General features: G+C 54.7%; 1 protein-coding gene across 1 annotated transcript; it reads right to left on the reverse strand.

The window, feature by feature from the left end:
• Positions 1-14,949: 14,949 nt before the first annotated feature.
• Positions 14,950-15,684, reverse strand: LOC127056912 (uncharacterized). Its single transcript, XM_050965244.1, has one exon. It carries the CDS (start codon positions 15,682-15,684, stop codon positions 14,950-14,952), a length of 735 nt encoding a protein of 244 aa, XP_050821201.1.
• Positions 15,685-17,433: the final 1,749 nt, after the last annotated feature.

Consider the following 17,433-nt stretch of genomic DNA (forward strand, 5'->3'; position numbering starts at 1 on the left):
TGAAAGGAGAGCACTGGGTCAGTCAGTCACTATTGCTTGATCAGACCCTTGTTTAATTCCCTGCATCCTGTAGAAGCAGAGAAAGGAGGTGGAGTTTGCCCAATTCCATTGCCAGTCAGGAAGCAGAACGCCCCAACCTGGGAACTGGGTAAGGGACACAGTGAGCTCCAGAGTCAATATGGACCCCTCATGTCTCCAGACCTGGCCAGGGAATGACAGAGTATCTGGACCTCAGCCACTGTTCCAAAGAGGCACATTGTCACTGACCCAAATTGCGGCTACTTGCTGCACAAGTAGAAAATCAAAGACACCCCCGCCCTCCACCCCCCGTCTCACAACTGTGGTGAAAACATCCAAACCTTGGAACACACCATAACACAGTGCCTCCAGACTGGAGTCAAAGGTGAAGTGAGTGATTTCCACAACATCACAGAGGAGACCTTGAAATGGCTCCTGGATATACAAGTGCATTTACAGAATGCTGCTCTATAGACGCCACGTGGGAGAGACTGTGTTAGCTTGTCCTGCCTCCCACAAGCTGAAATGCTGTAGCAGAAGAAAAGTTTCCTAGAAGTGTCTGTGATGGGGACAGGGACATGAGTCTCCTTATCCTTGTCAGGTTGCAGATTGGATTCCCTTTGGAAGAAACCAAGGAGCTGCAGAGGCCTTACCCAGCTACTAGAGAAATCACTAATTTGGGGGGAATAGGTTTTTGGTCTGTCAGCTCCAACCCCCTCCCCCACACGCACACTTCTCTAGCCACTGAGGTGTAGGAGATTTCTCTGCTGGAAGCAATACAGGATCCCCAATCATCTCTGTGTGCTGGACAGCAGAGTGGGCCCTGCTCAACCACATTAGAGATCTATTTCCAGCCCATCGTGGCCCCTGCAATAAATTGCCCTCCAGAAAGAGCCACTGGAGGCTTTGGTCCCTAAGCATCTGTCACCTTTTAATAAAGGGGCTTTCCTGAGCCATGGGACCCTGAAAGCCTCCTGGGGAATGAACTGCCTTGGCTACAGCAGCTTTCTTACCCTCCATTTGGGGCACTAGACGGTGAGGCCATTCTATCTCCAGGACTTGGAGGCTGGCTCTGGGCAATCTGCTAAAGCCTCGTGTCCTGTTGGTTTTAGGTCATTGGAAAATTCTTCTCTGAGGGACAGAGAAAATACTTCCGCCAGACAGCAATTCTGGCAATCCATGAACCTCTGCTCCGTGTCAGCCCACATGGGTTGCTCCTCACATACTCCATCCTAGGGGAAGCCCAGCAAGTGATGGGGGACAAGGTAAGCAGCTGCATTAGATTCAAGAGATTGGGGCGGGGCCCAGGCCTCATTCCCATCCTATCACCATTCGCTGGCCTGGGAGCAAGTTGCCTAGTGGGGACTTCTGGACTTCATGGACTTCTGTTCTTAGGATGTGATGCTCTGCTATCACTCCTGGGAAGGGCAGAAGAGTCCCCTAAGTGCCCTCTGTGAACTTTTCCTGCCTCACAGAGCTGCACCCATTTCCCCATGGCCTAGTGTCCATGTCACCCGAGCCACCCCCCAGAATTGCTCCCATCACTGGCAGCCTGGGAGGCCAAGGACTGACGGGTAATGGCGACTGGCCAGGCAGTTCTGAGGCACATGGGTGGAGGAAGCTTGTCCTGCTGCTGGCAGTGCTGGACCTGCTCTAGAGAGAAGCGGAGGATTCAGTCAGCAGGGGCTGCTGACCTGCCCCGTTCACCAGGGCTGCCATCCTGTGGCTTCAGCATTTGTCACTGGGGTGACTCAGGGAAAGGTCTCAACCTCCCTCCATCCCACTTCACTGCTGCCAGAATCCCTCCTGCTCCCCTCCTTGCCCTACCTGGGTGGGGATGGAGGTAGGGGTGGAGGAGAGGGTCCTACAAACTTGAGCAGTGTCCCCAGGTGAGTTGGAGGTGGAACAGTTGTCAGGGGCACTGAGGAGGAGGTGGCAGGAGCTAACCCTACAAGAAGGGTGTTTGGCACTGGAGGTCACTACAGAGGACAACAAGCCTTCATCCTGGGGATCAGGAGGGTGAATCCACCACTCAGACATGAGCAGCTGCTGGGTGGAAATGGTGCTGGTTCCAGGTGCCCTTAATCCTCCCTGATTCCTGGGCAGTGTCTCAGTCTCTGACATGTTCTCATTCCCCTGCAGCTGGAGGATGTCACAGCCAAGGTGATGTGCCAGCTCCGCATCATGCGGAACCTTGCACCAGGTGCCCGAGGTGCTGCAAGGACTGCGCCTCTTCTGATGGTTAAAGGTTCCCCTCCCGTGTTCAGCAACTCTAGCTCCCTGCTGCAGGTACTGCTCTGTCTCACTGTAAATGGGGGGGCTAGTGGAAGGGGAAATGGAGGCCCCTGTCACTGGCAGAAACTCTCTCCCCTCTCTGTGGACCAGTGTCCTTCCCTCTGACCCCAAACTTCCTTCATCTGGGGCATGAGCTCTTCCCCACACTCCCATACCCCTCCCCTCATTCCTGAGCATTCCATTCCCTGTGCTCCCAGGCAGAGATCTCCCTGCCCCACATGGCGCAGAAGGACCTTTGTGTCAGGGCTACAGACTGCCTGCCCAACTGAAGCTCAGGAAGCTCCACATTTGAGGAGGTGAGGATGGGACAGAGGCTCAGGGCCTGCTTCACCTCCTGCCCTTTATTCTTCCTTTGGCCCTTCTATGGGCTCTCCAAGGGTAACATGAATAGGAACTTCCTCCCCACCTGTCTTCTAGGCCCTGGGGTGTGTGACAGCCTCCCAGATGGGTGCAGTCAGAAGCTGAGCCACCTCAGGGAGCTGTGGGCACAGGTCACCTCGTCCTATGAAACCAAGCAGTGCTGGTTCTCAAAGAGGCAGAGAGGGAAAACCCCACTCCCTCATGGAGATAAGAGCCATTTACTTCTTTGGGCATATGGGTCTCCTGGGGGAGAAATGAGATCCCTGCTGCATAGCCTGGTTGGGAGCTACCCGTATCCCTGGGACAGAGACATCTCCATCAATGTACCACTCTTGGTTTTTTCCTAGCAAGAGGCTCCCCACAGATGTCCTCAAACCTGTTCTCCTGGGAGCATTTCTGGGAGGAGGCTCCCGTCCCTCAGTCTCCAACTCCATCATGCAGTCTCATTCACACAACATCTCCGCTGTCCAGCTCCACTTCCCGCAGCAGGACAAATGAACCTTCAGCTCCTAGAGACCTGACTCTGACCTCCTTCTGATCAGCAATGGGGTTTCCCCATCCCCTCAACAAACCTGTCAGCCTCTAAATGATGAGTGTCAGATTCACCAGAACCTGCAAAACTCCAACTGCAGCCAGTCGAGCCTTTGTAAACTTAGCCGCTCTGGAAACCAGGTCTGAACTGGAGAGGTCTGAACTCATGGACTCCTAGACTTTAAGGTCAGAAGGGACCATTATGATCATCTAGTCTGACCTCCTGAACAATACAGGCCACAGAATCTCACCCACCCACTCTTGTAATAAAGCCCTAATCTATGTCTAAACTATTGAAGTTCTCAAATAATGGTTTAAAAACTAAGGTGCAGAGAATCCTCCAGCAAGTGAACCATGGCCTATACTGCAGAGGAAGGTGAAAAACTCCCAGGGACTCTGCCAATCTGCCCTGGAGGAAAATTTCTTCCCAAGCCCAAATATGGCGATCAGCTAAGCACTGAGCATGTGAGCAAGACTCACCTCAACCCAATAAGAGCAGGACTGGGCAGCACAGGTCAGTAACAGGGAAAGGAGAGTGCTTTTCCCTGGGCTGCAGAGCCTGGGGCTTAGCCAAACTGATTACAGAATGAGTCCTACCTCAGAGGGACCATGTATTGGCCACAAAAGAACCAGACTTCAGTGGTGATAAAGCTTAGCTGGGCTATGAACTGGAATGAGAACTAGGTAGGAAGTTGAAAGCAGTAAGGGAAGCCTAGAAGGGAACTTGAGAAGAGAGGTAGGATGTTCCCAAGGAAACCTGCAGCAAAGAGAAAAGAGCAGACCTAGCTGTTGAGTACAGAGCCCTGGGCTGCTACCAGTGTCAGGGTGGGACCGGGTTCCTCCACTGGCCCCAAAGAAGGGGTCATACACGCACCCAGAGAGGGTTACCAAGCCCAGCAAGGGAGCTGCAGGCTGAGCCAGAGCCCCAGGGAGAGCAGAAGAACTCTTTTCTCTGGGAAGACCTCTTTGGACTTTCAGTGTGTGACAACAAGCTGAGCCCCAGAAGCATGGACTAAAGGTGGTGAGCCAGCAAGAAGGCCAAATTACCAGGCAGAGAGACTGCCATGGTGCTGGAATGACCATCGATGGAGGATCAGAGGGCACCTAACAATGAGTAGATTCATGTATTATTTGCATAGTCAGCAGGATTGAATTCCCCCTGTCATCTGTGAGGGCTCATGGAAGTCTTGGTTACTGAAGGAAGTGGGATTTCCCATTTGAGTTCCAGGGACTGGCTAAGCAGTCAAAGCAGGTCTCGGGGTTTCTCCAGCAGCTCCTAGAAACTCAATAGAAGCAGAAAGAAGTGCAGGCAGAGCTACAGATGCAGCTGGTAATCTTGAGGGACCAGCAGCAATACCTAAGAGAGATCCTGTAAAGGGAAATCAACTTGCTAGGCCCATGGACAAAAAGAGAACACTCGGAGAGCATGCAGTGGCTGTGCTGAGAAGGTTAGCCCAGGAGAGTAGGGCCTGAGAAAGTGTACAAGCACAGCCTTATGCCAAGATGGGAACAAAAGTTCTTTCGTTTTGGTGCAGAGAAGCAGGCCATATCGAAAGACCCGGCCTGCACAGGAAATTCCTGAGTGGCAAAAGAAGGGGCCAGGGCCCCAAGAAGGTAGAAAGAAAGGAGAAGGTGTCCCCTTGGACAAACACACATGAGGCAGGCTAGGTGGACGTGGCAGGGATGGCCATGGACCTTGCTGACCCTCCTCCAACACACCTGTCAGGTGCTGCAGGGAGGTGAAGGATGAAATGGTTGGCACAGAGATGAATCAGGCACGAGAGTTGAGCAGTGGTGTGTGCTCAGATACTGATGGAAAAGGTTTTGGGGGATGCAACAGCAGTAGAAAAAAGGCTACAAAAGAAGCTAGTGCAGAACAAGGCTTTGCAGGCAGTTGTTATTGAGAATGAGTGGCTGCAGGAAGAGAAGGATGGCCTCTGAGTTCTGGTGAGTACGAGGCTGTATGAGTGCATAGCCGGTGACAGCGACGAGATGGTGAGGGATGAAGATTGGACAAGAGTAGAACTTGCCCCTGGGTTGGGCTGCATTTTAAGGAAGAGGGTATTTCACAGGGTGGCTTGGCCTGTGGCTCCAAAGCTTGGAGCTAGGCCAAACTGATGACCAAGTGAGCCCCACTTGAGAGGAAACAAGGGAAAACAGCAGCAAAAGTACAGAAGCAGACCTAGCTGTTCAGTATATGGCCTTGGGCCAAAACCTGGAGTCCAGGGTAGGACTGGGTTCTCCCACCGTCCCTAAGGAAGGGGACATAGAAGACCATAGAAACCCAAGAAGGGCAGACCAAGGTGAAATCAGGCTGAGGAAGAGCTCTTCACAAGGGTTGAAGGCCTCGTTTCTGTTCAAGACATTTTTGGACTTTGTTTGGAAGGAGCATGACCCAGGAAGGAGTGGACTAAAGGACAGTCACCTGGTTAGAGGGCTGAGTTCCCAGCCAACAAACTGCAAGAGTGACTATCAATGGGGTTGCTAGCCCAGCTAGAAAGCTGTGACACGAGGCCTGGCCAGGATCTAGCAGTGAGTGAACTCTGGTAGAAACCTGCTTCTATTATGGAAACAGCCTGGTACTGGAGAGTGGGGTGGGGAGACCAGGGAGATGGGAGGGGTTACTGAGGCTGGGGTGGGGAAGAAGCTGTGGGGCTGGGAGGGAAAGGACATGGCCCAGCTTGTGAGAGGGATCCTGCTGGCTGTGTCTGGAGCACTGTGTAACCTCTTTTATGGGAAGTTCCCATGGGTCAGTGGGGCCTGAATCTCTCATGCTCCTTTGTTCTTTTTGGGCTTCACAGGAGATGTCTGGTGAACTGCTCGTGGACTCTGTGCCCAGCACCACTCCGAAATTATTCACTACCTTCAAAAAAACAGGCACAGCTCAGCCTGTTAGGTAGGCTGGAGACTCACACTTCACTCAAACACACAACACTGAGGTGCTTTGGGAAGCATAGTAACAAAGAAGAGATTTAAGTGATACTAAGCAAGAGAAAGAGACAAATTTCAAACAGACAAAACAAAAAACACTTTGTAGTGACTAAAACTGAATCTTAAGAGTCACAATCTTGGCCTTAGCAGTTTCCAGACTAACATCTCAGCTTTCCTAACAGACCTTATTTGATGTCCCTGTACGGTACAAAAATTCTCTGTCGAATCCACTGATTTGATTGCTTAGCCTTTCGGTTTCAGAGCCTCTGCTCTCCTTCTGGGATTCCTGGACCCTGATTGTAATATCTCTCTTCCAGTCTCTGTCCCAGCCTCTCACACAGATGTATGCTGCAGCCAGCCCAGCTCAGAGATCAGAGGGGACAGATGATCTCATCCTGTCAAACCGAGCAACATGGGTCCCACTGAGGCTTAGATGGAAGATTCCATGCATCTCCTGGAGGTAAGAACCATTCAGTCTTCTGGGCACTTGAGGCTGTTGCAACAAAGAGGGGGCTCCTGTTACACAGCCTAGTTGTCATCATGACTTTGTTTTTTTATTCTCAGAGGATGTGTCTGGGATCCTGGAGACTGTTTCCTGCAGGAGGTTTGAGCAGGGAGAGATCACTCACTGTAATGACCCATGGTTCATTAACCTGGGTCTGCAGGGTTCATGGGAGCAGCCACACTCCAGCAGGCCACCTGGAAGCCTACTAAAAACTGCTTACCTAGGACTTATGAAGTCCAGATCCAGTTTGAGGTTCCATCCCTGAGGCCTATTGGCAGAGTCCCATAGCCCCCGGGACCTCCTTAAACCAACAGCAGGAACAAGAAGCTGTCTGAACACCCGAGCTCCCCTGTCTTCTGGACCATGTGTTAGCTTTTTCTGCTCCCACTGACCTGGCTTGATTTCCTGGCATCCTGACTCGCTGTGACTCATCTGATTTGAGGTTCTGAACACAGTTTGGTCTTTTGCTTCTGCTCTTCCAGTATCCTAACCCAGCTGACTCTTGACTCCTGTCTTCTGAGTGTAGACTCTGCCTCTGACCACTAGGTCTGGCTGCCCATGACATGGCCATGACACTGACTTTTCTGTTTCCTCCAATGCCCTTTTCTGCTCTCCAGCTCTACTTTCCCAGCAAGACACGCCAATCCCCTGGCTCCCAGAGTCCTGGTTGCTGCTATTCAAGGGCTCAGGTCATAGTGGATGGCTTTGCTGCAATGGGATTCCCTAACTGTGGTGGGGCAATAGATGGAACCCATATCCCTATCTTGGCACCGGAGTACCAGGGTAGCCAGTACGTAAGCCGCAAGGGGTACTTTTCAATGGTGCTGCAAGCACTAGTGGATCACAAGGGACCTTTCACCAACATCAACGTGGGATGGCTGGGAAGGGTTCATGATGCTCATGTCTTCAGGAACACTACTCTGTTTAAACGGCTGCAGCAAGGGATTTACTTCTCAGATCAGAAAATAACAGCTGGGGATGTTGAAATGCCTATTGTTATCCTTGGGGACTCAGCCTACCCCTTAATGCCATGGCTCATAAAGCCATACACAAGCAGCCTGGACAGTAGTCAGGAGCTGTTCAACTACAGGCTGAGCAAGTGCAGAATGGTGGTAGAATGTTCATTTGGACGTTTAAAGGGATGCTGGTGCACGTTACTGACTCGCTCAGACCTCAGCCAAACCAATATAACCATTGTTATTGCTGCTTGCTGTGTGCTCCACAATCTCTGTTAGAGTAAGGGGGAGAAATTTATGGTGAGTGGGAGGCTCAGGCAAATCGCCTGGCCACTGATTACGCACAGCCAGACACTAGGGCGATTAGAAGAGCACACCAGGAAGAGCTGCGCATCAGAGAAGCTATGAAAACCAGTTTCATGATTGGCCAGGCTACAAATCTGCCCCCCTTCATTGACTCATTCCCTGTAAGCAACCCACCCTCCCTCTTCGATCACAGATTGCTTTCTAAGGAAATAATGTCACTGTCATTTAAAAATCATGTATTCTTTATTAATTGATTATAAAAAGAGGGAGATAACTGACAAGATAGCCCGGGTGGGGTTTGAGAGGAGGATAGGAGGAAGGAAAAGGCCACTAAAAAAGTTCAAAGTAATGACAGCCTTTTGCTTGGGCTGTCCACTGGGGTGGAGTGGATGGGTGCACGGAGCCTCCTCCCCACATTCTTACATGTCTGGGTGTGGAGGCTATGGAACATGGTGAGGGGGGACGGTTGTTATACAGGGGCTGTAGCGGCATTCTGTGATTCTGCTGCCATTTCTGAAGCTCCACCAGACACCAGAGCATGTCAATTTGATCACACAGCAGCCCCATCGTTGCATCCCGCCACCTCTCATCTCGAGCGTCTCTCTTCTCCTCACGTTTGTCCCTCATGGCCTCATGTTCACTGGCAGCTTTCCTGTACTGGAATAGGGTGACCTTCCACTTATTCAGATGAGCTCTTTCATTGCAGGTCGATTCCATGATTTCCAAGAACATTTCATCTCACGTCCTTGTTTTTCGCCGCCTTATCTGATATAGCCTTCGGGACAGAGGAGGGAGGCTGGAAAAATTTGCAGCTGCGAGAGGGAGGGGAAAAAGGGAGAGAACAATTTATAAAGATACATTTTACAGAACAATGGTTATACTCTTTCACGGTGAACAACACTATTCACATTACATAGCACATGTGATTTCAGTACAAGGTCACATTTTGCATCTTAATATTGAGTGTCTGTGGCTTTGGTGTTAGAGATCACAGACGCAGATCCAGGCAACAGAATTCGGCTTGCATGCGGCCATGGTAAGCCATTGTTTTTCAGCTTCTGCAGGCTTCATATATCCAACACCCTTCTTTCCCACATACCAATCAAAGCCCATTGAGTGCTGCGGTTTTCCTGTTAATGTGAAGCAGCAGAAACCAATCTAACGCCCCCCGCCCCGTCCAATTCTCTAGGATGATCGCTTTACCCTTCCCCCCACCGCATGACTGGTATCAGAGAAGATCCCGGCTAAGCAAACGTGAAAAGCTGAGTGCCAATGCCTTCCCCCCCACTCCTGGCTTGGCTAACTGCAGGGAAGTATTTCTTTTCAGCCACAGGCAAACAGCCCAGTAGGAACGGCCACCTCTGTGCCCTTAATTAAATTCCCGTATTTCAACCAGGTTACCATGAATGATATCACTCTCCTGAGGATAACACAGTGAGATAAAGAATGGATGTTGCTTGAATGCCAGCAAACACCGGGACCATACGCTGCCAGGCTCTGTCATGCAACGATACCAGATTACTTGCTACTAGCATGGCGTGGTCAAGTGTCCTAACATGGAGGATGGAATAAGGCTGCACTACCAAGAAACCTTCTGCAAAGGATTTTGGAGTACCTCCAGGAGAGCTTCATGGAGGATTTCCGCTCCATCTCCAGACACGTTAACAGACTTTTCCAGTAGCTGTACTGGCCGCGAGTGCATCCCATTCCTCAGAGGAAATTAATCATTAAAAAATGCTTGCTTTTAAACCATGTTTTATATTTACAAAAGTACACTCACCAGATGTCCCTTCCATGGATTCATGGTCTGGGATACTGCCTTGGGAGGGTTGTGAGGGTACTTCGGTCAGGCTGAGAAAATGATCCTGGCTGTTGGGGAGAAAGGAATGCTGTGTGCTCTTCGCAAGCTCGTTCTCCTCCTGCTCCTCATCTTCCCCATCCACAGAATCCTCAGGCTTGGCTGAGATTATCCCCTCCTCGGAATCCACGGTCAGGGGCGAGGTAGTGGTAGCAGCCCCTTCCTCGAATTGCATGCAGCTCAGAGTAGAAGTGGCATGTCTACGGCCCTGCCCTGGACCTTCCGTTTGCTTCTTTGGTTTTCAGGTAGGCTTGTCTGAGCTCCTTAACTTTCACACGGCACTATAGCGAGTCCCTATTGTGTCCCCTCTCCATCATGCCCTTGGAGACTTTTTCAAATATTTTGGTATTTCTTCTTTTGGAACGTAGTTCAGCTAGCATGGAATCTTCTCCCCGTATAGCGATCAGATCCAATACCTCCCGTACAGTCCATGCTGGTGCTCTTTTTCGATTCTCAGACTGCATGGTTATGGTTACCTGTGCTGATGAGCTCTGCATGGTCACCTGTGCTGATCAGCTCTCCATGCTGGGCAAACAGGAAATAAAATTCAAAAATTCATTGGTCTTTTCCTGTCTACCTGGCCAGTGCATCCAAGTTCAGATTGTTGTCCAGAGCGGTCACAATGGTGCACTGTGGGATAGGTCCTGGAGGCCAATACCATCGAATTGTGGCCACACTAACCCTAATTCAAAATGACAATACCGATTTCAGCGATACTCCCCTCGTCGGGAAGGAGTACAGATATTAAGAGCCCTTTATATCGAAATAAAGGGCTTCATTGTGTGGACAGGTGCAGGGTTAATTTGGTTTAACGCTGCTAAATTCAAAATAAACTCGTAGTGTAGACCAGGCCTAAGACCCAATGGTGCCTCAAATTTTCAGGTGTCCTACCCAGCTGCCTATGCCTGAGGACAGCCCTGGATGCCCCCAACCACTTGGCGCCCAAGGCAACTGCCTAGTTTGACTAGTGGTTGTACCATCCCTGCCAAGCAGGAGGAACTGAAGCTTCTGCAAACAAATGAAAAACCAGTGAAGTGATTCCTATTAAACAGTGAGGAACTGCAGTGACATCTCCGCTCAGTCTCAGGTGCTCAGTCTCAGGCAGCTCCCTGGGATCCAGAATTGTCCCAGCTAGAACAGGGCTGCTGGAAAGTGAGAGAAATGGTTCCAGCCTCCCCCGTGGCTGAGCTCTGCCTTCAACTCTCTCATTCTCCCTCTCCCCAGTGAATGTGACTCTAGATCTGGACACAGCTCATCCCCACCTCATCCTATCTGAGGATTGCAAAAGTGTGAGATGGGAAGACACATGGCAGGATCTTCCTGACAATCCTGAGAGATTTGACACTGAGCTCTGTGTGCTGGGCTGTGAGGGATTCACCTCAGGGAGTCACTGCTGGGAGGTGGAGGTGGGGGTGGGGGAGGCTGGGCTGTGAGGTGGCCAGATAGTCTGTGAGGAGGAAGGGATGGGTCAGCCCTGAGGAGGGGATCTGGGCTGTGGGGTATGTGTTGGATAAGTTCTCAGCTTTCACCTCCCCTGTGGCCCCTCTGCCCCGAGCCAGGCCCCCAGCAGGATCCGGGTTTGTCTGGACTGTGACTAGCGGCAGGTGACATTTATCGATACTGGTGACAAGACCCCAATCTTCACTTTCCCGCTGGGCTCCGTCCCTGGGGAGAGAATCCGACCTCGGCTCTGGGTGCTGGGGGTAGGATCCCGGCTCCACCTGTGTCCCTGAGACCCGGGCCTGGGGGGAGAGAGGGAGAGGAATATCCCATTGGGGAGCCTGAAATCAGCCCTTCTAGCCTCAGACAGTGTAGTCTCTATGATCTGCTCCTGTGGACTTTCTATCATGAAGTCTCTGCGATCCAGGCAATTGCATCCGGTCTCAACTCTGTGCAGTCCCTGGTGTCAAACCATAGAGAGCATTAGGTCAGTAGGGTAGAGAAGCCAATCTCGTCACTGCCTCAGGGATTGTGCAGCCTGTTTGCTGCTGTCCTCTATGATACAGGAGGACTCTGGGGATCCTTGGTCAGTGTCACTGACATGAGGGGGGAAGAGCCCACTGGGAATGAAAAATGGGCTTCTCTAGCCACAGTCATCCTAGTCTCTATGGCCTGGAGGTCCCCTGTCTATTCAACCCCTGATAGCGCTATGGCTCCTGAAAGCTCCTCCCCCGCCCTGCAGCACCAGGGATGGGCAGGGGAGGGGGGAAGAACCCTTGGGGGCTGCAGGAGGAGCAGAGGGGACCTGGGGCACTGATGTGTGGCTGCAGGGGCAGAACTGAGGGAAGGGCTGGGGGCAGAAGTGATGTGAGGGTTGAGGAGTAGAAGTAATAGCCGGGCTGGGGACAGGCAGATGTGGGGGTGGCAGGGACACAGAATTAATTAGGATTTGGGGTTTTGGGGAGAAGCTGGAGGCTCTCCAGGAGCAGGGGGCCTGGGAGAGGGAGACCCAGAAACTGGAGAGTGTGACCTACAAGTCATGAGAGAAGGGATGCTATAGTGAGAAGCGGTTAGAGGTTGTGGAGAGTCAAGTACAGGGTAGGTTTAACCAAAATGGGAAAGAAATGAAAGAATAAAAGAGAAAAAATAAAGTAAAACCAGTGTAAAGACAGAAGCCTGGAGAAAGTGGCGGGAAACTCAAATGAAGAGTGGAAGCAAAATCGTCCTGAGAGGGGAAATGCTCTGGGGCAGGCAGCGAGAGCGGAACGGACAAACTCAAGGGAGAGAACTGGGAGTGGAGTGATCTGTGATAGGGAATAGAGAAGAGTTGGGAGATGCAGAGAAATAAACAGATGGGAAAGGAGTGCTAGAGAAAATGATGTGTAAAACTAGATAAAATTAAAGAAAAGAGAGGTAGAGAACGTGAGATCGAGATCTATAAAATATTTCTGAAAGTGAGAGACTGTAACATTAATTCAACACCGTAGTTCAGGGCCAGTATTTCCACTTTGGTACCTTTCAGAACAACACTTCTTCAAATCTGTGGATGTTTTTATCATGTATTCTGGTTATGAAGGTCCCTTCTTAGCTCCTTTTAACTTGACATTTTCTTAAGGTAAATAAACAAGACACATATTTTATATGTGTCATTTCTCTTTAATTTTCCAACTGTGATTTTTGAAGCAGACGTGTTGACATAAGCGACTGGGGGCGGGGGAGGCGGGGCAGAAGTCCCAGTACCAATGAGGACCTCAGTGTATGTTATTATGATGATAGCAACATATTCCAGTAAGATCCAGGCTATTGAGCCTGCACTCTGGGTCATGTGTTTTATATAAACATACACATCAGGAATTGTTCAAGAGGAGAGAGCTGGTTGGATGACTTCACTTCTCAATTCCCAAACCTGTCAGCGCGTGGCAGATGTTCACAGTTTGGAACAGCAAGATTTTATGGCACATCGCCCCACAATCAACAGATTATAACAGTTTTAACTATCATGTGAAATGAACTATTAAAAAAAGAAAACTTAAATATAGATCAAATAGAACCACTCAATTCCCACTCCCACAGCAGCAGGGTTTGTAGCATTGCCTCTCCAGTCCCCAGCACACGTCCCCACCACTTGAACTTCAGGAGGAATTGCCATTGTTTCTGAGGCCAAACACCAGAGTGGGACGTGACGAAGACGGTGCCAGCAGGTCCACAAATGCTTACTAGACAGATTAGAATATTAGAGATCACAACTCCAGTGCTCTCTTCCTGGCTCCATTGTGTGGAGAGAGTCCAGAAGAAAGCTACAAAAATGATCAGAGGTTTAGAAATAATGACCACTGAGGAAAAGTTGAAAGAGCTGGACATGTTTAGTACAGAGAAGAGAAGCTTGGGGCAGGGGAGCTATGCAGCAGGAGAGGGAACCCTAAAAACAGTCTTGAACTATGAAAAAAAGTTGTTATAAAGAAGATTGTGATCATGGCCATTGAGCACTACAGACGTCAACTGTCTAAGTCAGAAATGGAAAAAACTCCGAACCACGGCCCGTGGTTATCCGGCGTGCGAGCAACAGCCGAAGGAGCGGGGCTGGGAGTTTCGCTGCCCTCAGCCGGGCGCGCGGGACCGGGCACTCTGGCCAGGGGAGCGGAGCCAGGGGGTTCGCTGTGCTCTAGCCGGCGCTCGGGCCGGGATAGCGAAGCACGGGACTCCGGTCAGGAGATCGTGAACTGACGCGCTGTGGTCACGACGAAACCCTCAGCCCCACTCCCACAACCATGCCCCAATCCTCTGGCCAGAGCCCTGGGCACCACTTCCCCGGCAGGAGTGCCGGATCCCGATCTCCCGGTTGGAGCGATGGGCTCAGCGCAGCAAAATCCCTGGCCCCACTCTCCCGGCTGCAGTGCTGGGTCCCGATCTCCCTGCTGGAGCTCGGTGCCACGGTCCACCGGCCAGAACGCAGAATCCTGATCTCTCAGCTGGCGCGCCTTGCCCTACTCCCCCGGCTGAAGCACCTGACAGGCCCCAATCTCCTGAGCAAGGTGGGCTTTAGTCAGTGCGGGGCCCAATTCGTGAGGGATGTACTCTCCCGGCGGCACTTCGAATTTCTGCACTCCAGTGGTTGTAGCGGGGCCGAGGGAGCGGGGCAGCCGCACTTGCCACTCTTGGGCCGGGGGACCTGGCCTGCGGGGTTGCGGGTCTCTGACCACGGTAGCGAGGCCATGGAACTTGCCGCACTCGGCCGGGTGAGTGGGGTCGCGGTGTCGCCGGGCTCCGGCCGGGAGAGTGGGGCAGCAGGGTTGTGGGGCTCTGGCTGGGGGAGTGGGACCACGGGGTTGCGGGGCTCCGGCCGGGCGAGCGGGACTGCGGGGTTGCGGGGTTCTGGCTGCGGTAGCGGGACTTCAGGACTTGTCGTGCTCGGCTGTGGGGGCGGGACCACGGAGTTGCTGGACTCCCACCGGGAGAATGGGGCTGTGGGGTTGCGGAGCTCTGGCCGGGGGAGCGGGGCCTTGTGGCTTTGGCCGGGAGAGCGGGACCGCGGGGTTGCAGGGTTCTGGCAGGGAAAGCGGGACCACAGGGTAGCGGGGCCCCGGCTGAGGGAGCGGGACCGCAGAGTTGCTGTGCTCTCCCGGGGGAGCGGGACCGTGGGGTTACAAGGATGAGGCTGTTAGAACGGGGCTGTGTGATTGTGGGGCTCTGGCCTGGGGAGCGGGACCGCGGGGTTGCAGAGCTCTGGCCAGGAGAGCGGGACCGCGGGGTTACGGGGCTCTGGCCAGGGTAGCGGGGCCTTGGGGCTCTGGCAGGGAAAGCGTGGATGCGAGTTTGCGGGGCTCCAGTCGGAAGAGTGGGGCTGCGGGCTTGCGGGGCTCTGGCTGAGAAAGTGGGGCCACTGGGTTGGGGGGCTCCAGCCCAGAAACAGGACCGCTGGGGTGGCGAGGCTCCTGCCATGAGAGCAGGGTCACGGGGTTGCAGGGCTCCGGCCTGTGGAGCCGGACCGCGGGGTTGCGCGGCTCAGGCCCATAGAACCAGGCTGTGGGGTTGCGGGGCTCCAGCCGCAGTAGCAGACCCACTGGGACTTGCCGCGCTCGGCCGGGGGAGCGGCACCGCTGGGTTGCGGGGCTCAGGTCGTTAGAACAGGGCTGCGGAGTTGCGGGGCTCCTGGCCGGAGGAGCGGGCCTCGGTGATGCGGGGCTCCGACCTGGAAACGGGGCCTTCGGACTCTGGCTGGGAGAACGGGACCGCGTGGCTGCGTGGCTCCGGCCGGGAGAGCGAGATCCCAAGGTTGTGGGGCTCCTGCCGGGGGAGAGGAGCTGCGGGATTGCAGGGGTCCGGCCAGGAGAGCAGGGCCAAGGGTTGCGGGGCTCCGGCCGGGGTAGCTGGAACACGGGGTTGCGGGGCTCCAGCCAGAGGAGCGGGACCGAGGGGTTGCGGGGCTCTGGCCGGGGGAGCGGAGGTGTGGGCTTGTGGGGCTCCGGCCAGGGGAGCTGGACCATGTGATTCCGGCCCTGCCAAGGGTTGCGGGACTCTGGCCGGGAGAGCTGGGCTGCGGAGTTGCTGGGTTTTGGCCGGTAGAGTGGGGCAGCGGGGTTGCAGCATTCTGGCCAGGGGAGCGGGGATGCAGGGTAGCTGGACTGTGGCCGGGGTAGGGGGCCTTGGGACTCCGGCCAGGGAACGGGACCACGGGGTTGCGGGACTACAGCCAGGATAGTGGGGATTCAGGGTTGCGGGGCTCCAGCCGTGGTAGCGGGACCACGGGACTTGCCGCACTCCGGCGGGGGAGCGAGACCACAGGGTTGCGGGGCTCTGGTCGGAAGAACAGGGCTCCAGGGTTGCGGGGCTCCGGCCGGGAGAGTGATACCGAGAGGTTTCGGGGCTCTGGCTGGGGGAGCGGGACCGCGGGGTTGCGGGGCTCAGGTCGTTAGAATAGGGCTGCGGAGTTGCGGGGCTCATGTCGGGGGAGCGTGGCCGCGGGACTTGCCGGGCTCCGGCCGGGGAGTGGAGCAGGGGGGTTTGCGGGGCGCCAGCTGGGGGAGTGTGACCGCAGGGTTGCTGGGCTCTGGCTGAGAGAGCGAGCCGCGGGGATGAAGGACTCCGGCTTGGTGAATGGGACCGCGGGGTTGCGGGGCTCTGACCAGGGGAGTGGGGATGCAGTGTAGCAGGACTCCAGCCGGGGTAGCAGGGCCTTGGGGCTCTGACTGGGAGAGCAGGATCGCGGGGTTGCGGGGCTCTGGCAGGGGAAGCGGGATCACAGGACTTGCCGCGCTCGGCAGGGGGAACAGGACAGAGGCGTTGCGGGGCTCTGGCCGGGAGAGCGGGACTGCGGGATTGCGGAGCTTCGGCCAGGAGAGCGGGGCTTCCAGGCTTGGTAGCTGGATTTCGGGACTTGTTGTGCAGGGTTGCGGGGCTCAAGCCGTTGGAGCGGGGCCTTGGGGCTCTGGCCGAGAGATCAGGATGGCGGGGTTAAGGGGGCTCTGGCGGGGAGACGGGGACCGCGGGGTAGCGGGGCGCCGGCCGTCAGAGCTGGCCGCGGGGATGAGGGACTCTGGCTGGGGGGAGGGGGACCACGAGGTTGAGGGGTTCTGGCCGGTGTAGCCGGGCCATGGGATTGTGGGGCTCCGGCCGTGGAACGGGACCGCGGGGTTGCAGGACTCTGGCCGGGGTGGCGGGACCGCAGGCTTTCGGGGCACCCCGCCAGTGTAGCGGAACCGCGGGGATGCGGCCGAGAGAGCTGCGCTGCGGGATTGCGGGGCTTCGGCCACGGTAGCTTGGCCATGGGACTTGCCGCGCTCGGCCGGGGGAGCAGGACTGCGGGGTTGCGGGTCTCTGGCAGGGGTAGCGGGGTCGCGGGGCTGCAGTGTTGCGGGGCTCCGGTCGGAGAGTGGGGCTGTGGGATTGCGGGACTCAGGCCGGGAAAGCTGGACCGCGGGGTTGCAGAGCTTCGGCTGAGGGAGCGGGGCTGTGCGGTTGCAGGGCTCCTGCCAGGAAAGTGGGGCCACTGGGTTGCAGGGCTCCGCCGGGGGAGAGGGACCGTGGAGTTGCGGGGTTTCGGCCGGGGGAGCGGGGCCACGGGACTTGCTGGGCCTCTGCTGGGACAGCAGGGCTGTGGGGGTGCAGAGCTCCAGCCGGTGTAGCGGAACGGCGGGGTTGCGGGGCTCAGGCCTGGAGAGTGGGGCCGCGGGGTTGCGGGGCTCTGGCCGGGGTATTGGGACTGCGGGGATGCGGGGCTCCTGCTGGGGTATGAG

Source organism: Gopherus flavomarginatus, chromosome 8 (assembly GCF_025201925.1).
Source record: "Gopherus flavomarginatus isolate rGopFla2 chromosome 8, rGopFla2.mat.asm, whole genome shotgun sequence".
In the NCBI taxonomy this organism is placed as follows: domain Eukaryota; kingdom Metazoa; phylum Chordata; order Testudines; family Testudinidae; genus Gopherus; species Gopherus flavomarginatus.

Excerpts from the sequence above, each read along its gene's own strand:
- LOC127056912 (XM_050965244.1), bottom strand. The coding sequence starts at position 15,684 with ATGGTCCAGCTCCCCTGGCCGGAGCCCCACAAGCCCACACCTCCGCTC.